This window comes from Capricornis sumatraensis, chromosome 2, assembly GCF_032405125.1.
Source record: "Capricornis sumatraensis isolate serow.1 chromosome 2, serow.2, whole genome shotgun sequence".
NCBI lineage: Eukaryota > Metazoa > Chordata > Mammalia > Artiodactyla > Bovidae > Capricornis > Capricornis sumatraensis.
The window spans coordinates 79,402,165-79,429,684 of NC_091070.1; the positions used below are offsets into that span (position 1 = coordinate 79,402,165).

The 27,520-nt window shown below is 54.9% G+C and overlaps 1 protein-coding gene across 1 annotated transcript; it reads right to left on the bottom strand.

Moving 5' to 3' along the window:
• Window positions 1–973: 973 nt before the first annotated feature.
• Window positions 974–27,356, bottom strand: LOC138073016 (myosin-6). The gene is made up of 37 exons (XM_068964407.1): window positions 27,156–27,356; window positions 25,819–25,962; window positions 25,428–25,584; window positions 25,304–25,331; window positions 24,917–25,028; window positions 24,570–24,662; window positions 23,873–23,936; window positions 23,520–23,618; window positions 22,975–23,078; window positions 22,752–22,890; window positions 20,843–21,111; window positions 20,414–20,584; window positions 18,747–19,056; window positions 17,769–17,839; window positions 17,395–17,482; window positions 17,187–17,304; window positions 16,696–16,819; window positions 16,279–16,415; window positions 14,463–14,718; window positions 14,074–14,316; window positions 13,751–13,927; window positions 13,096–13,241; window positions 12,758–12,848; window positions 10,075–10,464; window positions 9,599–9,725; window positions 9,389–9,507; window positions 8,593–8,789; window positions 7,881–8,064; window positions 7,539–7,704; window positions 7,289–7,413; window positions 5,449–5,757; window positions 4,940–5,143; window positions 3,813–3,938; window positions 3,312–3,587; window positions 2,084–2,179; window positions 1,288–1,422; window positions 974–997 (listed from the first exon to the last, which is right to left on the bottom strand). The coding sequence occupies exons 1-37, from the start codon at window positions 27,354–27,356 to the stop codon at window positions 974–976; spliced, it is 5,820 nt and encodes a 1,939-aa protein (XP_068820508.1).
• Window positions 27,357–27,520: the final 164 nt, after the last annotated feature.

Here is a 27,520-nt window from a genome sequence, read left to right on the forward strand (position 1 = left end):
CTAGGCCCGACTGAATTTTGTGTTTCTTTGGTCTTTGCTCATGGTTCTCAAGACTTTCTGTACAGACCATTCTCAAGACAGGTGGTGGTGGACATCCTGGACAGGGGGTGGTGAAGGCCTCAGAGGAGGGATCAGAAGGGCTTAGCCGGGGAGTCCCAGGAGATAGGGGGGCAGTGAAGGGATGAGAAGGTGGTCAGGAGAGCCTGGCTGTAAAGCACAGCAGGGGGCAGGGGTTTGGTAGCAGAGGGGGCTCAGGACCCACCCTGTCCCTTGAGCAGTTGTGTGACCCAGGCCAGCCTGTCCCTGGTGGGAGCTTGGAAGGAGCAGAGACATGCCCTGTTGCGTGCGCCTGCGTGTGCTCTGCTTGCGTGTGTGAGGGGTCAACGTGAGGCACGTAAGGCCCGGGTTTGGTCCACTGCACTTCAGTTCAGCGTGGCATCAGCTGGCTCCAGGATGCCCTATGGGAAGGGGGGGCCCCCACACCTGGGCTCCAGCCACCTGCGTCATCCTGTCTCCATCCCCAGCCAGCTTTGAGACTCTCCTAGCATCAGTGGGGAATTCATTTTGGAGGGAACAGGACACTTATAACCCCCGTGGCTTCAGAGGTGGGGTAGGTGGAGGAGGGCTTCAGTTTCAGCAGTGCAACTCCGTGTCTAGGCATCTGGGATGGGATCACCCTCTGGTGTCTTTGTGCTCTTCATTTGTGAAATGCCTCCCTCTCGTCCCTGGTGGTTGATTGATGAGCAGTATGGGGACTCAGGTGAGGCAGGCTGCCACACCCCTCTGGTCCTCAGTTCCTCCTCTGGAGATGTGGGGTGTCTTGGTTCCTCCAGCTCTGATGCAGGGGCCAGGCCACCCTCCCCCCAAGGAGTCCAGGACGGCTCCTGGCAGCCGGCAGGAAGGACAGGGGCTCAGGCAAAGTCTGGCATTCATGTTTATTGGAGGGCAGCTAGAGTGAGGTTTGGAGGCAGCGTCACTCCTCGTCATGCATTTTTTGCTGAGAAAGAATAAAAGGTGTGAGGGAGCAGCTGGTGAGAGGAAGGAAGGGTGTGGGGAGAAATCTCCAGGGCTTTCAGGGGCCTAAAGGGAGATGCCCTTAGGGGGAGAGGTTCAGGCCTTGGGAATCTTGGGGTCCCCTTTAGAGGTCTTTGTGGTATAAGTGGGGTGGGACTGGACTTTCTAAGGAGGTTCCAGCTTGTAGGGGGCTTGTCTGAGCAGGAGGGGGATGCCCAGGTGTGGGGGCTGTGCTGCCATGGGGTGAGTAGTAGGGCCGAGGGAGGGACCCACCTTGGCGCCGATGTCGCGGCTCTTGGCCCGCAGCTTGTTGACCTGGGACTCAGCGATGTCCGCCCGCTCCTCCGCCTCATCCAGCTCGTGCTGCACCTTGCGGAACTTGGACAGGTTGGTGTTGGCCTGTTCCTCCTGTAGGGGTTCAGGGGGATGGGAGGATGAGGTGAGGGGGTGCCCAGGCTCCTAATCCAGGGGCTCGCTGTCATCTATCACCCATGTTCCTGCAACAAAAGTGTCCTGCTCCTGGCTTGGCACCCTCCACAAAGGTGCCTGGCACCTTACCCAGTGGTCAGAATCCAGGCTACCCACTGCCCAAGAGGAATCCCATGCTGCCTGGTCCGCCCCCCTCAGAATCCAGCTTGACCGCCCCTGTCCAACTGCGACCTGGACAGATGCTCCCCAACCCCTGAGGGTTCCTGCACACGTATGCTCATCAGCAACTCACGTCCGCACCTCTGTGCTCACTCGATGTCTTCCCCACCATGCTGTACCTGCTCAGGCCCCTTTCCAGGCCCAGTTCCCCTGCCACCATCCAGCTTTCAGCACTGGCTGGCCCTCTAAGCTGCATTAGTAGCTGCACTGCTTTCTCTTGGGCTCACTGTTAGGTGGATTATAAGCAGCTTGTGGGTAGGTCCTGAGTCAAATAAGCTTTGCTTTTGTTAACTCAGGAGTGCCTGCCACAGCTCTGAGTTTGAGAGTTAAAGTGAACAGCAATCCCTCCGTCCGGGTCCCACACTGGGGTGGACCCTTGTCGGCTCTGACACATAGGAAGTAGAGAAAACCATGAACTCACCGCCTCCTCGGCCTGGCGCTTATAGGCCTTGACCTTCAGCTGCAGCTTGTCCACCAGGTCCTGCAGCCTCAGCAGGTTCTTCCTGTCTTCCTCCGTCTGGGCACAGATGGGTGGAGGAGGCCAGTTTGGGGGAAGGAGCAAGAGCAATCATCTTTCCCTCCCTCATGACCCCATTCTCTTGCCATGCCTCAGCTGCCCCTCCCTCCCATGGGCCAGGCCAAAGAGGTTGTGCACAAATTTCATCTCTGGGGAGACTTATAGACCAAAGGGCATGGCAAAGTTCGCACACCAGGATCTAAAAAGCAAAGAAGGCTGTGGCCCTGAGGTGAGAAACAGGAGGAGAGGCTTGGAACCAAACGGGATTTCTTCATTTGATAATGTGGAGACGTGAGGGCTGTTCCAGATCTAATCTGGAGCACCAAAGATGCTCTCGGCAGTGGGTCTAGAGTGACCAGAGAGGACTCAGGAGGAAAGCAGAAAGAAGGGATTATCATAATCCAGATCATTCTAATGATCATAACCCAGTATAGATTGTTCTGGGTCAGGTATTGAGCACCAGGATCAATGGTCCCTATGTCACTTGATCACTCCTGATCACTGCTTCTGCTAGGATGCTGTTTCTGTTTACACCCACACAACACACCTGCAGTTCTCATTTGTACCTCTTTCCCGTGCCTCTCATATCCAGCTGTCAAATGAACCAACACCTCGCGTGTTTTTTGTCCTTCCTACCCAGGCATATTGGGAAGTAATAGGTCAAGAACAAAAGCTCTGAGCTATGCAGGTGGAAGGCTTAGACCATTCTGGAATCTTCTTTCTCTAAGGCCTTCTATCTGTTGTCCCAGGAGTTCCATGGAAGATCTGAGTCTTTTCCCATCCCTGATTTTATCACTAAATGCCACACAACGCCCCTGCCTCTGAGGCAGGTGGAAAGATGCCTTGGACGGCTCTGAAGCCTTCATGGTAGCACTTCAGGTTATTAAACATCTGGAAAAATGCTGGTTCAGGAGCTTTCAAGAAATAGAAGCAGATTCTCCCTTTGCTAAAAAAAAATTCATAGACTCAAGCCAACCTGTCTTCAGAGAATGTGAAAGAAAACTAATCCCAAGACAGGTTCTCAAGAGGCAGGTGGCAGGGGGGCTCTGCGTGGGGCCCGTGTGGGTCAGGGGGTGGGGCAAGGGATACGTTTTCACGGCTACTTCTGAGGGCGTGGCCCCAGCGCCCGCACCTGGTACGTGAGCTCCTTGATGCGCCGCTCGCTCTTCCTCATGCCCTTGACCGACTCCACGTTGCGCTTCTGCTCGGCCTCCAGCTCGTTCTCCAGCTCCCGCACCCGGGCCTCCAGCTTCTGCAGCTGCTTCTTGCCGCCCTTGAGCGCGATCTGCTCCGCCTCGTCCAGCCGGTGCTGCAGGTCCTTGATGGTCTGCTCCATGTTCTTCTTCATGCGCTCCAGGTGCGCACTGGTGTCCTGCTCCTTCTTCAGCTCCTCCGCCATCATGGCGGCCTGCACACGGGAGAGAGTGTAAAAGAACAGGGCCCGGGGTTGGCGGAGGGGGGGGGGGCTCTTCTTTCCCAAAAGGGCCACCTCTTTCTCATCCTGACATTTGGTCCTGGAGGCCCTCAAGCCCACACAATGGCAGAATCACAGTTGTTACAGCACAGTGGCCTGGCCTGGACCCAGAGCCCTCGCTTGAGTCTTTCAGGGAGGCAGGAAGGTGCAGTGACTCACATCCGTGATGGCCTTCTTGGCCTTCTCCTCAGCATTCCTGCACTCCTGCACCGCCTCCTCCACTTCTGACTGGAGATGAGTCAGATCTGACTCCATCTTCTTCTTCTGGTTGATGAGGCTGGTGTTCTAGTTAAGGTAAGGAAAACTGTTGGATGTATATACGTTGTTACATGATTCTACACATTCATCCAGAGAAAATGAGAACTAGTCATTTTTTAAAAAACATGTCTTGCTTTTAGTATTTTCCTTGTTTTGTACCTGCTTTCTTTTTTTCCAATGAAAATATATGTACTCTAGACATTATACGTAAAATGACTCAGTTCTGAAGACTTCAAGCAGGAAAGGGTCTGTAGTTCTACTCCTGAGCTCTTTAGTAACATGTCTACGTAGGGGAATGAAAGGAAATTCCAAGGAATCCCTCCTTGCAGGGAGTTCCAAGAAAAACAGGTACAACTGTTTTAAAAGGACTGTATCCTGGAAGAGATTGTAGTTATAGAAAGAATGTAATGATGTAAGGAAGAGAGGATGACGTCAGTGGGTGATGTCATTCCCATATGTACTAGATTATGGAACAGAGTTCCACAGGACAGTGCAGTAAGATGGACATAAAAACTCATTGCTGAATATAGCTGAAAACAGTGTATATGGGATTGCAGAAAAATGGTGCTCTGTGGACTTGCAAACAGATGTGTGTGTTAGTGGCTCAGTCATCCAACTCTTTGTGACTCCATGGACGGTAGCCTTAAAGGCTACTCTCTTCATTGAATTCTCCAGGCAAGAATACTGGAGTGGGTAGCTATTTCCTTCTCCAGGGGATCTTCCGGACCCAGGGATGGAACCTTGGTCTCCCGCATTGCAGTCAGATTCTTTACTGTCTGAGCCACAAGGGAAGCTGTCTTTAAACTCCAAAAGTCCCATTAATAGAGCAAATTGAGGCTGGCTTTTATGTTTAGACCCCTTTCTCAAGGTAGTAGTTCTGCAGCCATGACTGACAGATGTCAGTTGGTCCAAGAGAAGAAAATAGTGTATGATCCTGGCTGGACATACGCTTTCTCTGGGCATCTAGTTCAGAACCTCGCTAGACATCCTGTCTCTGGCCTTCAGCAGGTTTCCCCTAGCTTCCTCGCCTGGGAGTGCAGCAGCTGCACCCGCTCGCTGGTCTCGATCAGCTCCTGCTCCGCCAGCTTCCGGGACCGCTCTGTCTGCTCCACCAGGGCCCGCAGCTCCTCCAGCTCCGCCTGCAGCAGGTTGTTACGCCGCTCCACGATGGCGATGTTTTCCTTCAGGTCATCGTTGGCACGGACCGCGTCATCCAGCTGGATCTGGGTGTCCTGCCGGGGATAGGGGTGATGTGGGAAGGCCCCGATCAGGGCCTCCATTTGGGATCTGATACACCCCTCCCTGTAGTCACAAAGCTCACGTTAACCTCAGGAGACACATTCAGGTCTCCAGGCCCACAGGCGGGATTGGTCCAAAACATGCTCCTGATCAGTTCTCCTCCTTCAAGCCTCCAAATCCAGGAGGTTGGTGCCCCCCATGCTCTCATATTTGTTAGCCCAGGACCCTTTGCTCGGGCCTTCACCATTCCTGTGAGCAACCCTACTTATCCCTTTCTGAGAGCCCTCACTTCTGTTACCTTCAGATGGGCTTGGGCAACTTTCAGATGCTTCTGGGCCTCTGAGGCTGTCCTGTTAGCCTGGCTGAGCTGGATCTCCATCTCGTTGAGGTCGCCCTCCATCTTCTTCTTCACCCGCAGGGCCTCGTTGCGGCTGCGCGTCTCTGCATCCAGGGAGGTCTGCAGTGAGTCCACCACCCGCAGATGGTTGCGCTTGGCCTGCTCCATCTCCTCGTCCTTCTCTACCAGCTTCCTCTCAATCTCTGCCTTGATCTGGTTGAACTCCAGCTGGGCCCGGAGGATCTTGCCCTCTTCATGCTCCAAGGAGGCCTGGAGGGGAGAGGGACCGCAGGGCACAGGGCACGTCAGGGAGGGAGGCCGAGAGGGTTCAAGGTGTCAGCTGGAGGCAGCGAGGCAGGACCTGCATCCCAGGCCACCTGGGTGCTGTGGGGGAGGACGTGCTGGATACCCTGGGGTTCCCTCATCAAGGAAATGTTTTGACCTCACAATTGCCAAAATGCTCCAACATTAACATTGGATGATCCTGACCCATCTAAAATATCATAGCAAAGGATTTCTACAACTACAAATTCAAACATTTCTCTTTGTTTCCCAAGTCCCTCACCCTATAGTGAAAAAAGTCAGAAGCCCCAAATCTCAGGGCTATCCCTGTGCTGTGCTATACTGTCACTGTTGTGTCTGACTCTGTGATCCCATGGACTGCAGCCCGCCAGGATCCTCTGTCCATGGGGATTCTCCAGGCAAGAATACTGGAGTGGGTTGCCATGCCCTCCTCCAGGGGATCTTTCCAACCCAGGGATTGAACCCAGGTCTCCCGCATTGCAGGCAGATTCTTTACCGTCTAAGCCACCAGGGAAGTCCCAGGTTCTTAAAAATGAACAGTAAACAATGGCTAATATATATTGAATTCTTAAGTGCGTTACCTCGTTTAATCATCATAACAGTCATGCGTAAAAGATCCAACCAGTCAATCCTAAAGGAAATCAGTCTTGAATATTCACTGGAAGGACTGATGCTGAAGCTGAAACTCCAATACTTTGGCCACCTGATGCAAAGAACTGACTCATTTGAAAAGACCCTGATGCTGGGAGGGATTGGGGGCAGGAGGAGAAGGGGACGACAGGGGATGAGATGGTTGGATGGCATCACTGACTCAATGGATGTGAATTTGAGTAAGCTCTGGGAATTGGTGATGGACAGGGAAGCCTGGCATGCTGCAGTCCATGGGGTCGCAAAGAGTTGGACACGACTGAGTGACTGAACTGAAAATGTTATGAAAGTATGAAAGTGTTAGTTACTCAGTCGTGTCCAACTCTTTGTGGCCCTATGAACTGTAGCCCACCAGTCTCCTCTGTCCATGAAATTTTCCAGGCCAGAATACTGGCGTGGGTAGCCATTCCCTTCTCCAGGGGGATCTTCCTAACTCAGGGATCGAGGTGTGTACAGTTAATGCCATTTTAGAGGTTAAGGAACTTGCCTAATGACACAGTGGAGGTCCTCAAGCCAAGTTTCAAACTCAGATTTGTTTGACTCTGGAGCGGACACTCCCACCCCCTGTCTGAGGAGTTGTTATGATGGCCAGGTTTCAACTTTATAAACCCAGTGGGAAAGAAAAACCTATGATCAAGCTGTGGCATTTTCCTCTGTGCAGACTCTGGGTTTGGAGGTAGTAGTGGGTACTGGGTATATGACTTCGGACTAAGAAAATGATCTAATAGAGTTTGTCTTCCATCACCATCATCCCCAGGTGAGGGAGAGTAGGGGGTCAGAGACAGGAGGGTGATGGTGGGTGGGTAGGAGAGGGTAAGAGGCAGGGGTCCAGGCAGAGCCAGGCCCTCACCTCGGCCTCCTCCAGGGCCGACTGCAGCTCTAGCTTTTCCACCTCCAGCTGCTTGCGGACCTTCTCCAGCTCGTGGATGGTCTTGCCACTGGAGCCCAGCTGCTCAGTCAGGTCGGAGATCTCCTCTGTGGGAGGGGCGGGCGGCTCAGTCGGGGGCTGCCTGCTCCAGTTTGGGAAGGCCTCGAGGGGCCGCGGGGCGGCGCCACGTGCGGGCCCTCCCTGCCCCGCCCCTCCCGGCCTGCGCCCGCACCCTGCAGATTCTTGTTCTCGCGCTTGAAGGTCTCCAGATGCTCCAGGGACTCCTCGTAGGCGTTCTTCAGCTTGAAGAGCTCGGTGCTGAGGGAGCGCGCCTCTTTCTGCGAGGACTCCAGCTCCGACTGCGACTCCTCGTACTTTTGCTTCCACTCGGCCAGGATCTGCGGGGACCCAACAGACAGAAGCGGCTCAAAGGGCAGCCCCGGCCCCACCTCCGGGACCCAGGTCCCCCTCCTAGGCCCAGCCTCCCCTAGCCTCAGCCTCCTGGGAGGATGCTCCTGACTCCCGCCTGCCGGCCTGCTCTGCCCCCTGGCTGTGGCCCGCAGCCCGGGCCCACCTTGTCGAAGTTCCTCTGCTTCTTGTCCAGGGCGGCGGCGGCCGCGTTGGAGCGCTCCACGTCCACCATCAGGTCCTCGATCTCGTTCTGCAGGCGGTGCTTGGTCTTCTCCAGCGAGGAGCACTTGGCGTTGACGGCCTCGACGGCCTCCTCGGCGTCCTGCAGCCGCTGGGCCAGCTTCTTCCTGCCCAGGGTGGTTGGGTGTGTGTGTGTGACTCTACCTGGGAACGGTGGTGCCTTGGGACCACCCCTCCCAGAACTGCCAGATGAGAAGAACCAGGCCCCTCCCCACAGCTCCTTGGGATGCTCTGGAAGCCCAGCTTCCAGGGAGCCAAGGTTGCGGGTGCCTAGAACAGTCTCCTCCCTACCCGCAGCGGCCTCTGGGTGGCAGTCTCCACCCCTCCCCACCCAGGCTGATCGGCGATAGCTCCTCTGACCAACAAGCTTTTTGCTCGTCTTATACGTGAGCATCAGGTATAACCCGGGCCAAAAGCTCGCCCGTCACAGGAAGTGAGTCGGGGCCAGCCAGGGGTCACCCAAGAGCGCAGGATCCAGGCTCCCTCCCAAGCACCTCTGTTGTCCACCACATTTCTCCCCACTTCTTGTCTTCCTTCTTAAATCTGCCTCCCACGCCCACTCTGCCTGTCTCCACCAAGGTCCTCTTGCTCCTTCCTCTCTTAGAATTGGGGTGGGGGCGCTGCCCGGGACTCACTTGGCCTCCTCCAGCTCCTCGGTCCTCTGGATGGCGTCTGTCTCATACTTGGTCCTCCACTGGGCCACCTCTGAGTTGGCCTTGGACAGGACGCGCTGTAGCTCAGCCTTGGCCTCAGTCTCCTCCTCATACTGCTCCCGCAACAGGTCACAGTCGTGCCGGGCGGACTGCAGTGCATGAGCCAGGGCGTTCTTTGCCTGGGAGGGGCGGAACCAGCAGGTGGGCTCAGCTTCTGGGAAGGTGGGAGGGAAGACCCTCTCCCCATTTTTCGGATCTTTTCATATTTATGACCTTGAATCAAATCTCAGCCTCCTTCAGGGTGAGGGCTGGTGTTGTGGAATCTCAACGTCTTGAGGTACCTTCCCAGTTTGCCCACCTCTTCCCATGTAAGAACGGAGGGGGACTTCCCAAGTGGTCCAGTGGCTAAGACTCTGTGCAGGGCACCTGGGTTTGACCCCTGGTCTAGAAACTAGATCTTACATGCCATAGCTAAGAGTTTACATGCCACAGTTAAAGATTCCATGGGCAAAAAAAAAAAAAGAAGAAGATTGCCTATGCCACAAGTAAAGATGCCTTAACTAAGACCCGGTGCAGCCAAATAAATATTTTTTTTTTTTTTTAAGGGAAGGAGTGATGTTTGGGTGTGGCTTAGCTGAAGAGTAGAAGAGCCTGGCCGAAAGTCTTTCTATTTTGGAGGCCTATCTGTAGTCTCCAGCCTCACTCCAGCCTCCATTCCTGAGGTTGTTTGCCCAGGGTGGCTCTCAGTCCCGTCCACTGCCCACCCAGCTGGCCTCACCTTGCCCTCCTCTTCCAGTTGCCTCTTGAGGTCCTCCAGCTGCTGGGTGTAGGACAGCTTCCCTCGGGTCAGCTGGGAGATCAGTGCCTCCTTTTCCTCCAGCTGCCGGGACAGCTCACCTGCAGGTGGGAAGGAGGGTTTGTGGGCTAGGGAGGGGGGCAACTGATGCTCTGTCCCGGGGCAGGCACAGGCCTGGTGCGGGGCACCCACCGTTCTCGGTCTGCAGCTTGGCTCGGTGGGTGGAGAAGTCGTTAAGGGAACGCTGGGCCTCTTCTAGCTTCGCCCGGTACTCATTGGCCTGGTCCTCCAGTGTCCGGGACATCTTCTCCAGGTTGGCCTTCAGATGGTATGGGACATGGGAGAGGTGAATGTGGGAGGGGTTGGGTGGATTGGAGGAAGGACAGGTGGGCCAAGGTGGGGGAGAACACAGAGGTGGGGGGATAGGGGAGGAGACGGGTGGAGCTGGAGGGGCACAATCTGAAGAGGATGCATGAATTAAAGAAGGGAGAGGTGGTGAGATGGAGACGCAGAGGGAGGGCAAGGTGGGTGCAAGGGTGAGAGGGAGAGAGACCAGAGGGTGATGAAGGGAGTGAGAATAAGAGCGATGGCAGAGAGAGGAAATGGAGGGAAGGTACCCTGCGATGCGGTGAGGGAGGAGAGGGTGAGGAGAGGAGAGCCGGGCCCACCTTGGCCTTGATGATCTGCTCCATGTTGGACGTGACGTCGTCCAGCTCCAGCTTGAACTCGCTCTTCTCCTTCTCCAGCTTCTGCTTCACACGCTGCAGGTTGTCGATCTGCTCGCCCAGCTCGGCCACGCTGTCAGCGTGCTTCTTGCGCAGGGCGGCCGCCGTGGCCTCGTGCTGCAGCGTGGCCTCCTCCAGGTCCCGCCTCATCTTCTGGAACTCAGCCTCGCGCTTCTTGTTCATCTCGATCTGCACGGACGTGGCCCCACCGGCCTCCTCCAGCCGCTCGCTGATCTCCTCCAGCTCCCGGGACAGGTCTGAGCGCAGCTTCTCCACCTTGGCCCTGGCGGTGCGCTCAGCCTCCAGCTCCTCCTCCAGCTCCTCTATGCGTGCCTGGGCAGGACAAGGGGGACTCAGACCCAGCACCTGGGTCCCTCCATTGGAGCCCCCTCCCAGGGCTCTAGAAGGCTCTTGGCCAAGATGCCCAGGTCCTGCGGAGCTGTGGTTCCCACCAGGGGACATTCTGTGCCCCAGAGGACAGTTGACAAGGTCTGGAAACATTTTTGATTGTCATGACTTGGAGAGGAGGTGTTGCTACTGGCATTTAGTGGGCAAGGCCAGGGAAGCTGCTAAACATCTGATAACGCACAGACTACCAATAAGAATTTGGGTGAAGCCGTACCTTTAAGGCATTTCCTGGAGGGGCATCTCAGACCCAATCTGACAATCTCTCGCCCTGAATCCTGAGAATCTGTGTTCAGAGAGGGATCTTGAGATCCTGTGAGATCCTGAATCTCAGAAATTCCACAGATTCACTAGACTCTGCTAATGATAAGACGGGAAAGCTGGTGATTGTGTTTTACAAATATTTACAATATGCCTCAATCAAAAACTTTTATAATCTTCTGAGTTAACTACCAAGTCTAATCAAGCTATTCCTAGCTCTCTGGAGCTTACTGTATTTATGCCCATGGCTGGGTTCCAGCTTGATTGTTCCCTTCCAGGCCAGGAGAGTGCTAGCAGGATGCCCTCTTCTGTATCATGTTCCCACCTCATTTTTTTTGGCCTTGGCCTTGGCCCATCTACCTTTTGATCTGTTGTCTGACTAACCAGGAGCAAAAGGGAGGTTTGGTGGGGTCCTTTCACCTGTGGTTATGAGTGGTGTTGATGGAATGTGTATATGTGGCGGTGGGGAGGAGGGGACTCCTGGGAGCAAGAGAGACAAGACCATCATACCTCTGCTCCCAGGACAGGGCAAGAGCTTGGACAGGAAGAAGAAGGAGCCACAGTGCATTGCCGGCATCTGGTGAGGATAACTGCACTGTTGCTCTGGGTCCAAGAGGCTGCCCAGACCCAGGGTAGAAGAACCTGGGGATGTTCTAATATTCTGGCTAAAACCCAGAAAGGGCACCCAGAAAGATGGGAGGTAAGAGCATCACTGAAGGCAGGCTAGCCCCTGAGCAGCCCCCAGAGGAGTGGAACTGTGTTGACGTGTCGCTTGCGGCCTGGACCCTCAGCCTGAATGCGGAGGGGATATTGGCCCTCTCCACCAGCTGCGATCTCTTCAGGAAATGAGGGGGTCAATAGCTGAGTCCCCTTGGCCTAGGAGTCACTGTGTCCAAGATGTGGTCATGCAACTTTGAAATGAGGAGGAGAGTACCTGCCTCCCTTGCCTCCAGGGCTCTTCTGACAAACACAGGACTAAAAGCGCATTAAAATTCAGGATGCATGAAAGGCAAGGGAGACTCTGGCTGTTAATTCAGTCTCCTCCTGCAGAGGGATAAGAAAGCCATGGGCAGACAAAAGAACATCTTCTTGCAAGGGGCTGGCTGACTTCTGTAACCTGAGCTATACTAAAATCACATGTATATATAGCCTCTTGGTTGGCAAAGTGTGTTCCTATACAGTATCTCTTCCGGTCCTCTGCAAGGCAGGGGTCATTAGTCCCATTTTACAGATGAGAGGAGAATCTGAGGTGCAGGAGGGGAAGTGACTTGCTCAAGGTCTCAGGAGTTGACTCAAGCGCCCTGTGGGGATTCAGCCCCAGTTAGTGGCAAGGCAAGTACCTGGGAAGAATAAGAACAGAGCTCCCTGTGAGAAGGGGTCCATAAAGGCTTTTCTCACCCCCATGAGGGGAAACCAGCACCAGAGGAAGGGTTAGAGGAGAACCAAGCCCTACCAATGCTCCCAGGGCAGAAAGCCCATCGGGCTTCCCTGGTGGCTCAGATGGTAAAGAATCTGCCTGCAATGTGGGAGACCTGGGTTCAATCCCTGGATTGGGAAGATCCCCTGGAAAAGGGCATGGCAACCCACTCTAGTATTCTTGCCTGGAGAATCCCCATGGACAGAGGAGCCTGGCGGGCTGCAGTCCATGGGGTCACAAAGAGTTGGATATGACTGAGCTACTAAACGTAAGAAAACCCATTAGGCAGAGTATAGCTCAGCAAGAGAAGCTGTTTTAGTAAGTATGATCCCCACCCACCTCCCCAAATAGCCCAGATGAAATAAGATATTATTGGTCTAATGGGGGAAGGCTGATGTTCCCAGGTGCCTGGAAGTCAGGGCTCACAGGGCCTCTGGGTAGCTCAGAGTTCTAGATACTGTCTAGAACCCTAAGCAGCTCCTGCAGCCCCAGCTGTCTCACCGCCATTGAGCTCCCCGGTGGCCACACCCAGAAGAACCTCACCTGGTTTTCCTTCAGTTTCTTCTGCAACTGAAGGGCCAGTGCCTGCTCATCCTCAATCTTACTGTTCAGCTGATTAATGTCAAACTCCTTCCTGGAGAAGAAGGAGGTGACAGGTGGTTTTCTTTTCTCTGCCCTCATCCTCTCCTCCTGCCTCTGCATGCAAGGACCACTCTTCTTCCTCTGGCCCCCAAGAGTGAAGGCAGGGGAAGGGCTGTGATTGACCTGCTTGCTTCCACTGTGCCCTGGGCAAACTTGGCCAGAGGCCGTGCAGCACCCTGAGCTTTAGCCGTCAGGCCAGACACCCCCAGGACCCCCTCCCGGCCTCCGTATGCTCCTACTTCTTGAGCTTTTCTTCCAGCTGCAGTTTGTCATTGTCTAGGTCCATGATGCTCTCCTGGGTCAGCTTTAGGTCACCCTCCAGCTTCCGCTTAGCTCGCTCCAGGTCCATGCGTACCTTCTTCTCCTGTTCCAGGGATCCCTCCAGCTGGTGGAGAAAGTAAAAATGAACAGGGTGTAGAAAACCTGAGGTCCACAATACATCCCCCTCTGCTCCCTTCTAAACCCAAAGTCCAGTGGGACTGGAAGTCAAGCCAGCAGAGTCATCCTGGCAGACATGAAGAACTCAGAGACCCAGCCTAGTGAAGAACTGTAGAAAGAAAGGGGCTTTCACAGGTGGGTCAGTGGTATAGAATTTGCCTGCCAATGCAAGAGCTACAGGTTCAATCTTTGGGTCAGGAAGATCCCCTGGAGGAGGGCACGGCAACCCACTCCAGTATTCTTGCCTGGAGAATCCCATGGACAGAGGAGCCTAGTGGGCTGTCTATAGGGTTGCAAAGAGTCAGACACAACTGAAGCGACTTAGCATGGGGAGGAAGAAAAGGGCCCCGGGTGGGATGGAAATTAGTTTTAGGGATTGCAAACCCCTTGCCATTGGCATTGCCTGCAAAATTCTGACCTGAGAGACACAAAGGAAGCATGGTTGTTCCTACTCACATCATCCACCTGCTGCTCCAACTTGACTTTAGACTTGGCCAGGGTGTTGACCTTGTCCTCCTCAGCCTGAAGGTCATCCAGGGCCTGCTGGTGGGCCTCTTGCAGAGCTTTCTTCTCCTTGGTCAGCTTGGCGATGATCTCATCCAGCCCAGCCATCTCCTCTGTCAGGTTCTTCACCTGTTGGCCGAGAACCCCATCCCCCCTAGGGTCAGACATCACCAACCTGGAGACATCTATGGAGACCTCCAAGGCCAAGGGCCAGGACCACACTCAGGTCTGGGAATCCTGAGACTTGGTCTGGATTCAAAGGGAGCTGCCTTCACCTTGTTCTCTGTTGCGTGCTTCTCCTTCTCCACTTTGGCCAGGGTCAGCTCCAGGTCATCAATGTCCTTCTTGAGCTCAGAGCACTCATCTTCCAGCTTGCGCTTCTTGGCAGTGAGCTCAGCGTTCATCTCCTCCTCGTCCTCCAACCTCTCGGTCATCTCCTTCACCTTTGCCTCCAGCTGGATCTTGTTCTTGATCAGCTGGTCACAGCGCTCTTCCGCATCATTCAGGTTGTCTTGTTCCTGAAAGAAGAGGACAGAGAGGAGAGCTGGTGATGAAAGAGAGGAGAGATCCAGAGACTTAAAGAGAGCTGAAGCTTGGAGACTCATAGTCCCTGATGATGAGATGGGTTAGGATCCAGGGGAGGGGGAAAGAGAGATGGTCTCACCGCCTGCACTTGGAGCTGAAGGTCGTTCTTCTCCTGCAGCAGGGACACCATCTTCTCCTCCAGCTCCTTGCGCCGAGCCTCTGACTTCTCCAGTGTCTCTTTGAGGCGCCCAAACTCCTCCTTCATGGTGGCCATCTCCTTCTCTGTCTCTGCGCTCTTCAGCAGTGGTTTGATCTTGAAATAGAGCTTCATCCAGGGCCAGTTCTTGACCCCCATGAAGGCCCGAATGTTCCACTGGATTACCAGCAGGGCATCCCTGGCAAAGGAACATGGAGGCAGGGAGCCGCACTGTGAAGGAGAACTTTCCAGTCATGGGGCCAGCTGCACTGGGATCCCAGCACATCTGAACAAGTTTTTGGGCACCTGAGGGCAGGGACCTGTTCTTGCAGCCTTGATAGGCAACCCCACCTCAACATTACCACACTGAGCATGGAGTTGCTCCATAAATGTTTATTAATTGATCAATTCAACAAAAGGGCAGTTTATATCTTCCTTACTGGGGTAGTAGTAGCTATGGAAGTGACCAGTTATAGCATCTCTACTGTGTTCAGTGTTTCTAATCTCCTAAGAACCTCAAATATGTTAAGAACATGGTATTTTCCATTTAAGAATGTCTATAATGTACGTGTAAGTTATGAAGAATGAAGCAAAATGATTTATCTATGAACTCATCACCCAGACAAGAAGTAGAGCATTGCCTTCATTGATGCTACTTGTAGACTTCACTCCATCCCCTTTCCGGTCCTTTCACCAGAAGTAGTCACTACCTTGATTCTTGTGTTTTTCATTTCCTAACTCTCTCAAAAATATTTAAACCATATGTGTATGTATTTTTAAACAATGTGTGTGTATGCTCAGTCACTTCCGACTCTTTGTGACCCCATGGATTGTAGCTTGCCAGGCTCTTCTGTCCATGGGATTTTCCAGGTAAGAATACTGAAGTGGGTTTCCATTTCCTCCTATGAGGTATCTTCCCAACCCAGGGAACCTCCCTGGGTTGGGAAGGCTCCTGTGCACCTCCTGCATTGCAGGAAGATGCTATTTTAAAATTATTACTGAGTTTTATAAAAATTGCATCACACTATATGTATCCTTCTGTGACTTGCTTCTGTTAACTCAGCAATATGCTTTTAAGGCTCAAATGTATTGTCCCATATAGTTGTAGTCGCCTCCTTTTCATTACTTGAGAATATTCCCCAAATGAGTATGCTACTATTTACCCATTCTCCGGCAGATGAAAATTCAAATTGTTTCCAGATCTTGGCTATTTTGGCCAATGCTGCTATAAATATTCATTTTTGTCTCATGTTGTGAACACGTGCAGGTATTTCTCTGTGGGAATGCACTCAGGAGTGGAAAGCTATGTAACTGTTCAACTTTCAAAGAAAATGATAAATTGTTTTCCAAAGAGATTGCACACATTTCCCTGGTGGCTCAGACAGTAAAGAGTCTGCCTGCAATGTGAGAGACCCGAGTTTGATCCCTGGATCCAGAAGATCCCCTGGAGAAGAAAATGGCAACCCACTCCAGTATTCTTGCCTGGAAAATCCCATGGACAGAGGAGCCCGGCAGGCTACAGTCTAGTGTTTTAAAATGGTATCTCGTTGGAGTTTTAATTTTCATTTCCCTATGGGGAATTTTCTTTTTTTAAAAAAGAACTCAAAATGAGACCCCGACTGGTCAAGTCACTTGTCCAGACCAGCTAGTAAGTCATGGAGCCAGGATTGAACTTAGGTCTTTTGGCCCACACCTCTGGGCTCTGCTTGTCTGCCCCTTACATCTCTGAGAGTGTGTCTCCCTTTCCCCCCAGCCTCACCTGCGCTCCAGGATCTTCTTGAACTCAATGCGCATGAGCTGACCCCGGGCTTGGGCCTGGATGCGGGTGATGATGCGGCTCAGCCTCTCGTCCCGCATCTCCTCCAGCAGCCCCAGCAGCCCCGCCTTGAAGAACACCTGGGGGCAAGGGGTAGAGCCAAGGGGGCTGCAGCCTCAGAGAAGGGTAGCCAATGGGGAGGGAGAGTGTGGGAGACCCTGGCTGAGCTTCCCAGGGCCCCATCACCTGCATACCCTAGACCTGGGAGTGAAATGTGAAAAACAAGACAGAAAAGAAGCTGGGTCCCAACTCTTGGTTGACACGGGAAGCCAGGAGTCAGGGTGCCTTCCGAACTCTTAGCCGTTTCACTCAGTGTGGCTGGGTATCCTACACCTCCACCCTAAGGGCCTCCAGACTCACCTTAGTGTGGCCGAACTTGTACTGGTTGTGGTCAATGTCCAGGGAGCCCAGCAGCTTCTCTGTCCCTTTCCTGCTGTCAATGAACTGACCCTCGGGGATGGCCGCTGGGTTCAGGATGCGATACCTGGAGGGAGGTGCCTGGAGTTACCCATGTTCTGCACTGATTTGCTCTGCCCACAAAATCAAGGGGCTTCCCTGGTGGCTCAGACAGTAAAGAATCTGCCTGGAATGCTGGAGACCTGGGTTCATTCCCTGGGTCAGGAAGATCCTCTAGAGAAGGGAATGACTACCGTTCCAGTATTCTTGCCTGAAGAATTCCACAGACAGAGGAGACTGGCAGGCTACAGTCCGTGGGTTGCAAAGAATCAGACACAACTGAACGACTAACACTTTCACGTTCACAGAATCTGAGGCCAGTTGCAGACTCCTCTCCCCCCAAGGCTGCCCAGGGTTTCCCTGTTCCCTGAGCCCTGCGGCACCCCAGTACCCACCTCTGCCGGAAGTCCCCATAGAGGATGCGGTTGGGGAAGCCCTTCCTGCAGATGCGGATGCCCTCCAGCACACCGTTGCAGCGCAGCTGGTGCATGACCAGGGGGTTGTCCATCACCCCTGCGGCAGGAAGGGAGAGGCAGGGGGTCAGCCTCAGGACAAGTGGCTGCCAAATGCCCTCTCCAGACTAGACCCTTGTGCGTCGCTCACCGGGAGCCTTCCGTTCATTGGGGATGATGCAGCGCACAAAGTGAGGATGAGTGGTTCTCAGGTTTGTCATTAGCTTGTTCAGATTCTCCTGGAGGCAGATGAGAGGTGGAGGTCAGGAGCCACAGGGACCATCCCTTTAGTCCCTGACCCTGGGCCCCAGATAACCTGTCACCAGAACCCTCTAAGGGATTGAGAGGGGATACATAACATGATGTGAATTCAGGCTGGTGTAATTTACATGCCCAAAACAACCATGTAACTCTAGCTTCTTTCCTCCCCAGACTTGGAGCATCAGGTTAAGGGTGGTGCAGGCAAAATGCTCTGGGCTGGGTCTGCCCACCGCAAGTCTGTTGGTATCTCTGGGCCCTTCTTACCCGATGGAGGGCTGACACTGTCTGAAATGATGAACCCTTTTTCTTGCCTCCTTTGCCTTTACTGCTGTCCCCTAACAACAAGAGAAGGAATGATGAGCCAGGGCTTGATATCGGAGACCCTTTGAGCAGGGGCCAGGGCTATGCTGCTCACTAGCTATGTGACTTTGGACAGTTTATCTCCAAGTCTCAGTTTTCCCATGAGGAGGAGAGTCATTCCCTTTAAATGGAATAGAGAAGATTAGAAAAGATCAAAGCTTCAGTCTGCCTCTCCACTGTTTGGCACACAGTAGGTCTTGAAATAACATTAGTGCTTTCTCCTCCCTCTCCATGCTTACACTTTTCCCCTTTCTACTTTTCTTCTTGTATTTTACCCTCCTCGTTTCAGTCCACACCCTTTCTCTTCCTTCTCTGAAGGCGAGGCTCATTTGTTCTACCGTACATTCAGCGATGCTCTCACATTCACTGCGGCCTCCTGCAGAGGATGGTTCTATGCCAGGCCTGCTGCAGTGACGCGGGTGCCTCTGGCACTGATCTTCAGTTGCTCTGAGTCTTGAAGAGGCACAGAACAAGTATACCAACATCCAAAACCCAGAGGGGAAAATCACACTCCCACAGAAACGGCACAGATGGGCTGCTGTGGGCTCTCTTGACGGCCCCCTCGTAAGGCTCCCTCCTGCCTTTATTTCTTTAATTTTAAAAAATGTATATATATATTTTTAAATCTGGTTGTGCCAGTCTTAGTTGTGGCATGTGGGCTCTTTAGCTGCAGCACGTGAACTCTTAGTTGCTGCATGTGGTATCTAGTTTCCTGACCTGGGATGGAACTCCCACCCCCTGCCATCGGGAGCATGAAGTCTTAGTCACTGGACCACCAGAGAAGTCCCCCTCCTGCCTTTGGAGTCATGTGCTTTGAAGCAGTGGGCCCCTGGCCCCTTACACCTCCAGAACTGCTCTGGCAGTGGAGGGCTGCCCTCTTACCGACATCAGCGGAGGCATACGAGGAGAAGAGCGTGGCCATGAGCTTGAGGGAAGACTTCTGGTACAAGGCCACCACTGTCTCGTTGAGCGGGTCTTTGTTCTTCTCCAGCCAGCCTATGATGTTGTAGTCCACCGTGCCGGCGTAGTGGATCAGGGAGAAGTGGGCTTCCGGCTTCCCCTTGATGTTGCGAGGCTTCTGGAAGTTGTTGGACTTGCCCAGGTGATTGTCATACAGCTTGGCCTTGAAGGTCATGTCAGTGGCCTTGGGGAACATGCACTCCTCCTCCAGGATGGACATGATGCCCATGGGCTGAGGGGGGAGAGGAGAGAGTCACTGAACACATCCCCAGGCTTGCAGAATCCCACACCCCGACTGAGGAGAAACTGCAGCTGTGTAGCTGGCAGGCCATAGAGAGCCCGTGCAGCCACCTCATGCCCTGGTACAGGAAGCCAACATTCCTGAAAGTGAAGTCGCTCAGTCGTGTCCGACTTTGCAACCCCGTGGACTGTAGCCCGCCAGGGTCCTCTGTCCATGGGATTCTCCAGGCAAGAGTACTGGAGTGGGTCGCCATTTCCTTCTCCAGGGAATCTTCCCAACCCAGGGATCGAACCCGGGTCTCCTGCATTGCAGGCAGATGCTTTATCTTCTGAGCCACCAGGGAAGCCCATTAACATTCCTGAAGTTAACCTAAATCTGAGTACATTCAGATCTGGCCTAGGGAACCTCTTCCTGCCCCAGTGGACCCAAAGAAGAGCCCTGTACTCCCAGTCCCTACCCCCAGGGCTCACAGCACAGCCCCTTCTTCCTGGATGTCCCTGCCCCAGAGAGGGATGAGGACAGGACAGAAGGGATGGGAGGCGTCAGACTGCAGGGCAGGCCAGACCTGTGCCTGTATGTCAGGGAACAGTGTTCCAAGGAATGGTTAGAGGGATTCAGGTTCTGCATGATGTCCTGCACTTCAGAAAGTGTAGCAGTTTTTGACTTTTCCTGGGACAGGGATCCTACTGAGAATTTGGTGAACCCCAAGACTTCCTCCCCAGAATTTGCATACACACACACTTGCGTATGCACCCCTACCCCACCAGTCCACACATGTTTTTCCATACAATCTCAGGGGAATCCGAGGCTTCCAGAAGAGCAGGGCCTTGGATCACTAGGCAAAGCTTTGTGGGGGAGGCCCCTATTTCTAACTGGTCGTGGCTGGGTTGGGGGACCATCAGTTGCTGCGGGCTCTGCCTCCCTCTGCAAAGGCTCACTGAAAGCAAGTCAGGACAAGGAGAGTCCTCTGAGGAGGCTCCATAGACAAGAGGGCCTGAAGACAGGCTTATCCTCAGCCAACTGGGAGAGGATGGGAAGCCAATGTGTCTAGTTTCAGCCCAGGTCCTTTCCACGAATGATGCTTCTCATGGGGCGTCAGAGGGGCTAGGAGTCCCCTCCTTCACTACATCTTTCTCTTCAGGTCCACCATATGGGACAAGGTCCTAGGTGCTGGGAGAGAAGGAAAGGCTGGACCTGTATATGCCCACAATGTCACAGTGAGGGGAAGCAGGGCCTGGAGGGAGGCTGGGGGATCTGGGGACTAGTTTCCTGGGTGTAGAGGGGTAGGGCTGCCACTTCGTCTGGGATGGCAGGTGCAGGGGCCCGGGTGGAGGGGCCGAGGCAGCACCTTCTCGATGAGGTCGATGCAGGCCTGCAGGTCCATGCCGAAGTCGATGAACTCCCACTCGATGCCCTCCTTCTTGTACTCCTCCTGCTCCAGCACGAACATGTGGTGGTTGAAGAACTGCTGCAGCTTCTCGTTGGTGAAGTTGATGCAGAGCTGCTCGAAGCTGTTGAACTGCAGGGCGGGGACGGGGAGGAGTGGGTCAGGCGGGCAGGGGTCTGCGGCCCAAGGGGTCGACCCAGGGCAGCATCCAGCCTGGCAACGGTGTGGCTGGCCTCTCTCCAGTCAGGGCAGGGAGGGAGCGCCCCCTGAAGACACGTGGCTGTCTCCACCACTGGGGAGCCCACGGCCTTCCCCGGGGCTTGGCCAGCAGTGGCTGGCTGTGTGAACCAGTGAGTTCCCATTCTCCCAGAACCTGGGCTCCCCACTCACGTCGAAGATCTCGAAGCCGGCGATGTCCAGGACGCCTATGAAGTACTGGCGAGGCTGCTTGGTCTCCAGGGTGGCGTTGATCCGCGTCACCATCCAGTTGAACATCTTCTCGTACACTGCCTTGGCCAGCGCCCCGATGGAGTAGTACACCTGCTGGACATTCTGCCCCTTGGTGACGTACTCGTTGCCCACCTTCACCCGAGGGTGGCACAGGCCCTTGAGCAGGTCGGCTGAGTTCAGCCCCATGAGGTAGGCGGACTTGTCAGCATCTGGTGGGGAAAGAAAGGGAGAAACAAACACTTTTCATAGACTGTCCTTCCCTGCCCAGGGCCACTAGGTCCTAACCCTCTCATTAAAGAGCTGCAAACTGAGGCCTGAAGGGCACAGGGCTTGCCACGGTGACACAGCCAGTGTGTGCCTGAGGCCCCTCTGTCACCCCAGACTTCCCACCACGCTGCCAGCTCGCCTCCATCTTTACATCTGCGTGTCTCTGCACCCGGTCCATTGCCAGCACCGCTGTAGGCGTGTCTCCTGCCCTCATGCATCCTCTCCTCTCTCAGCGCAGGGACTGTGGCTGAAGATGTCCTCTGCTCCTTGCTGTCTTTGTCCCCAGTCCCAGGATCTAGCCCAGGACTGGGCATGCTCTACAGTGAATCTATGTGTCCACCAAATTGACTCGCTTGGAAATCAGGGTTCCTAACAGTGTGTTGGTCAGCCCGCCAACCCTCAGCTCTCCAAATGTGCTGTCCAACCTACGAACTCTATTTGTGTGTGGGTGTGCATGCTCAGTTGTGTCTGACTCTTTGCAACCCCATGGACTGTAGCCCACCAGGCTCCTCTGTCCATGGGAGTTTTCAGGCAAGAATACTGGAGCGGGTTGCCTTTTCTCCTCCAGGGGATCTTCCCAACCAAGGGATCGAAGCTGTAGCTCCTGTGTCTCCTGCATTGGCAGGTGGATTCTTTACCACTGAACCACCTGGAAAGCCCCATGATCTCTATTTAGAGGAGACGTACTTGGTTTAATTTTGAGAGTTTTATGATAACTGGTGACATGCTATTGTGAAACTCAGGTTTGGCATTTGATCTGGATAGATACAGAGAGGGGATCCTTGAAGGAAGGTCAAGAGGAATATTGTCAGGTGTTTCTCCAGCCCTGTTTACACCTTCACGTCTCCTTCTCAAGGGATTCTCGAGTCAGCCTCAGAGGGAGCTGGGAAGGGCTACTGCTCCATTCCACTGAGGAGGAAGCTGAGAGCCAGTGATGTGGGTGCTGTGCCGACACCCAGAGCTGTGTCCTGACCCCTGGCCTTCTGTCTCCCAGCAGAATATGGCACGGAGCCTGTGAGGGGCTCTCCTGAGGGCTGGGCACCCTCACATACACACTGCCTTAGTGATGGGGATTCTCAGCACTCAGGTGCGTGCTTTCCTGGGCCTGGTGGAGCCGTGGGCACAGGAGGAAACCTCTCCATTTCACTTCTGCTTGGTCCAGCTGGGGTTGAGAAACTAGCGGGACTCTGAGGTGCCTTCTGTCTTCCCACTTCTCCCGTGTCCCTGCCCTCACCCACCCATAAGCCTCAGGTCCTCTGGGATCCAGCCTTTTGGGATGGAAGGTGGTGTCTGGCTAGGTTATAATGGAACAGAAAGCCTCGAGTCTAGATCAGGTGGGGAGAGCCCACCCCTGGGAAAAGGCACCACCGTCCGGCCCCCTGCTTCTCCTGCTCTGTTTCCTCCTGCTTTCTGTATCGTGGTCCTAACACTGCTGCTGTGAATGCTGCTCCTTAAGAATCACTGAAAGGCACCCCGTTTGGACGTGGCATGGAGGAGACTCTGCTCCCAGAGCGCTGTCCCTGCATGAGAGGCAGACACGCTGCCCCCCAGGCCTTCTCAGCCTGCCCTCCTGTCCGCGAACCTTCGGTGCCGTCCGGCTCCGCCTGCTCCTCCCGCTGCTTCTGCTTGAACTTCATGTTTCCGTAGTGCATGATGGCGCCCGTCAGCTTGTAGACGCCGGCTTTCTCCTCAGGGGTGAAGCCCAGCACGTCGAAGGCGTTCTGGGGCAGGGCGAGAGAGGCAGGGTGGGTGACGGCCGGGTGGCCCAGGAGCCCCCGGAGCCCTCCCGCTGCCTCCTCACTCACATCTGTGGCCATGAGCTCCTCGGAGTCGTCGATGGAGGCCACGGACACCTCCCCCTGAGACACGAAGGCGTAGTCGTAGGGGTTGCTGGTGACCAGCAGCGTGTCTGTCCAGGCGAGGGGCAGGGCCGGGGACAAGGGGTCGGGAGTGGGGCGCAGTGGGGAAGGGGTGGGGAGAAGGGAGGAGCGGGTAGAGAGGAGGACAGTCAGCAAAGGCCAAGCGGAGGGTCCAGAAGGAAAGGAAAAGTGGGTGGTGGGGACACGGCGAGAGAGGGTGGAGGGGGAGAGAGGGTGGAGGGGGGAGACACACAGAGGAGAAGGAGAAAAGAAGCAAAGGGAGGAGAAAGAAGGCAAGGAAGGGCGTGAAAGGGAGGCAAGAGTTGACACAGGTGGGGCCAAGGTGAAGCAGGAAGAGAACGGCACTGTGCAGGTGGAGGGAGGGGCCAGGTGAGCGGGGGCGGGGCGGGTGAGGAGGGGGAGGGGTCCGCCCTGCGCTGCTGGGCTTGCGGGGGGTGCCAGGGGCAGCAGGGACCTCTGACGGGGCTCACCCAACAGCTCTGGCTTCTTGTTGGACAGGATCTGGTAGAAGATGTGGTAATTCCTCTCAGCCTTCAGCTGGAAGATCACCCGGGACTTCTCCAGGAGGTCTGGAGTAGGAGAGGTGGGAAGGAAGAGAACCAGTCAGCGACGGGGTGGAGGTCAGGAGAGAAAGGCTCCCATGGCAAGCGGAGAGAGACAGGGGAAGACTGGGTTTAAAGGGAAAAGAATGATAAAGCTGGGAGGCAGATGGAGACAGAGGCAGGAGGCGGAGGGGAAATGTCGACAGCAGACGGTGCCCCGCGAGGAGTGAAGGCAGAGGTGGAGGGCTCTGGCGGAGGGGCCAGGCTCCCTGCGTACTCACAGGTCTCTATGTCTGCAGAAGCCAGCTTTCCAGTGGCTCCAAAGTGGATCCTGATGAATTTCCCCTGGGGGTAGATGGGACAAAGAGTGAGGGCTAGAAGAGAGATGGAGATCCTGGACCTCAGTGCCATCCAGAACGCCCTGGATGGTTTTGGAAATGTAAATGATTTCCCTGGAGCCCCAGTTTAGTATCATGAACAAAATAGAATGCATCCTGTTTGTGCCTCTGATATGATCTCACGTCATCCTCCCAATAACCAGCAAGGTAGAGACTACTACCTCGGTCTCACAGATGAAGGACCTGGGGCTCTGGGAGGGGTGGGGAGTTGCTGGACAGATGGAAGGCTGGGGAATTGGCTCAAAAGCCCTGCTGTCCTCCTTCCAGCTCTTCTACTTACAGCATGGAAGAACTTTGGGAACAGTCATTAAAAAAACACAGAATGTGACCCAAGTCAGCCCAATGACTTGGTTCTGCAACGAACAGCTCTGGTGGCTCTGGGTCTCTTTTCTTGAGTTCTCAGAACTCGGGGGCCAGGCTGAGTGGGGAGGGTTTGGAGTGTGAGTGTGTGTTACTTGATATCCTAAAACTAAATGCAGGACGGTCAGCCAGGTGTGGAGACTGTTGGCAAAACTGCACCTCCACCCCTTTTTTCATCAACACTGCATGAAGCCTGTAGGCAGTGGTCAGGTGCACTCACAAAGCGGGAGGAATTGTCATTCCTGACGGTCTTGGCGTTGCCGAAGGCCTCCAGGGCTGGGTTGGCCTGGATGATCTGGTCCTCCAGGGTGCCCTGCAGAGGGGGCAGAGCACGGGGCTTCACCTCCAGGCCGTGGTGGGGAGGGTGGGGGTGGAGTGGGATGGACTGCTGGTGGTCTGCAGCTCGAGAGGGCCATATTCAGACCTCAGAGCATGCGTCTCCTGCCGGGAAGGTCTCGGGCACTGGGCTCGGGGATGCTGTCTGCACTGTTACCCAGGTCAGGGCTAGGGGTCACCAGGTCAGCCTGCCCCCTAACCCCTGTGCGGAGCCTGTGGCCCACCTCGCACCTTGTTTGCATTGACATTGTCCTTCTTGCCACGGTCACCTATGGCTGCGATGCTGGCAAAGTACTGGATGACACGCTTCGTGTTCACAGTCTTCCCTGCCCCGGATTCTCCACTGGAGGCAACAGGGACCCATCAGAACCCAGATTCCCACTGTTTTCCATTCGAAGCTCAGCACTGCACCCTCTTCCCTCAGAGTCCTAGCCATCGAATCTCCTCCCCCAGGGCCTAGCTCCTTGCAGAACCAGCCCATCGCCGTAGGTCACTCTGGCTCTCCTCAGAGTACCCAGCTCCTGGCAGCCACAGCCTTCAACCATCTCTAGCACCCCAGGAATCAGCCTCGGCCTCCCCCACACCAGGCCCCTCTGTGCATGGGTGCTGCTCACTCACGTGATGAGGATGGACTGGTTTTCCCGATCTGGAAGAGAAAAGAGGAGAGGCAGAGGGGTCAGGGCTCAGGGCCTCGGTCTACGGTGTCGGGCTGAGGGGCCACATGTCAGGGCCGCCAGCCCACCTGTCAGCATGTACTGGTAGGCGTTGTCGGAGATGGAAAAGATGTGGGGAGGCGCCTCGCTCCTCTTCTTGCCCCGGTAGGCAGCCACCACCTCGGCATTGTACACGGGCAGCCACTTGTAGGGATTGACTGTGACGCAGAAGAGGCCCGAGTAGGTCTGAAGCAAGAGACAGGGCAGTCACGAGAAGTTGGAGGGGAGAGCCTGGGATGGGCAGTGGTGCCAGGCAGAGGCGTCCCCTGTTATGCCAGCGGGCTCCTGTCTTCCTGCAGCTAACCAGGGATGGGGAGAGAGCAGAGGGAGAGTTCTAGTCCCCTCCCCTTGAGAAAGTCGCCCTGGCCGACTTTGGACGCTGTGCAGAAGACTGCCCAGCGTGTGCAGGGGCTCACTCACATAGATCATCCAGGCTGCATAGCGCTCTTTGAGGTTGAAAAGCACCGCAGGCTCGTGCAGGAAGGTCAGCATGGCCATGTCCTCGATCTTGTCAAACTTGGGCGGGTTCTGCTGCAACACCTCGTCCTCCTTCACGGTCACCGTCTGGGGGGGTGAGGGGCAGTAGGACAGACATTTCTACCAGGACCCTCTCTAGCCTTGCCCACTTACCTCCTCCCAGAACACAGGCTGTGACCTGGCCTTGTTCCCCTGGCTCTTTTCTCATAGTGCCTGGGCCCTACCCCATAGCTTCCCACGGCACCAGATAATTTACCTGCCTGCTGTCTGTCCCTTCTTATGGATTGCCCTAGAGTCCCTGTGTCTTGCCAGTTCCCCAGACTCTGCCCATGAGCATCACCTTTCAGTCCCTGACTGAGGGTCTAGGGGCAGAAGCTCTCTGATCTTCCCTGACTCTTGGGGGCATGCTTGAGGTCATCAATTGCTAAGGGCAAACCTTGCTGCTGCTGGAGAAACATCTCACCCACCTACTCTACACTCTTCATTGGTCGCTGTCAAATGGTTTGGCCACCACTGGCCAGTTTGTCATGCCCTTGCATCATGAGATCCTGTGAGTAGGTATTCCAGCATTTTTTTTACAGTGGAGCAAATGATCAATGATTTGCCAGTATATGGTGGCTGCTAGTGGCAGAGCTGGGGTCATAGTTAAAACCCCCAGTGGTTGTGGCCCGTTACTGCACACCTCAAGGGGACGCGACAGTCAGCCAGTGTAGACAGTCGGCCTTGCAGACAGTCAGTCTACCAGGCGCACGGTTCAGAGCCGCTGCTGTTGACCGGTGGCAGTTCTCATGGCTGGCATGAGGGACAAGGGCCTGTGACTTCTGAGTGCTAGTCGTCAGCCCTGGACTGAGCATTCTGCTCAAGAGTTCCTGCTTTGTGTTCACTTGTAAAATTTGCTCCTGGTATGGTTGGGGAAGCACTGGGGAGAGTTGGTCCGTGGAGAAAACTAAGGCACAGAGTGGAGGGATGCAGGCTTGAGAAGGGAGCTTCATTTGATGCAGTGTCTGGGCCCTCGTTAGCTACATAACCCCTCTGACGAGGAAACCAGGTGAGGTTCCCTGCCTGCAGCATCCTCCCTGGCAAGGGGTGGGCATCCCTGGGGTGGCCTGGTTACACTTGCTTAGATCCAACAAGAATGGTCAGTTCTCACCCAGATGCTGGGCCCCTTGAGGGGAGTTCGTCCTGGACCCCGGCTGGCTTTGGCTCTCCTCCAGAGCCCCCCAGCTCCCACTGCGCGTGGCTCCGCCCCTCACCCACCACCTGTGCTGTGTCCCACGCACCTTGCCAGTCTCTGTCTCGGCAGTGACCTTGCCTCCCTCCCGGGACAGGATCTTGGCCTTGACGAACTCCTCCTTGTCATCCGGCACGAAGCACTCGGTACGGATGTCGAAAGGCCGTGTCTGGGCCTCCAGTCGCTCCCTCTCTGACTTGCGGAGGTACTGGGCTGCCGCCCCAAAATCGGCCATCTGGGTATCGGTCATCTTGTCGCTCCTCTGCGGCCGAGACAGGAGGGCCCGGGCCTCAGTGGGTGGCCTTGCCTTCTGCAGCCCCCATTCCCTGCCACATCTCCTCACCACCTGGGTCCTGTCACTCTCACCTCCCCAGCTGAGAAGCATCTGGCCTGCATCCAGCCCCCTCTTGCCCT

Excerpts from the sequence above, each read along its gene's own strand:
- LOC138073016 (XM_068964407.1), bottom strand. The coding sequence starts at position 27,356 with ATGACCGATACCCAGATGGCCGATTTTGGGGCGGCAGCCCAGTACCTC. Across the intron at positions 24,663-24,916 it reads ACAATGTCAATGCAAACAAG|GGCACCCTGGAGGACCAGAT; the intron begins GTGCGAGGTGGG and ends CCCCCTCTGCAG. Across the intron at positions 16,416-16,695 it reads ACAAGTTCGGCCACACTAAG|GTGTTCTTCAAGGCGGGGCT; the intron begins GTGAGTCTGGAG and ends CCTTGCCCCCAG.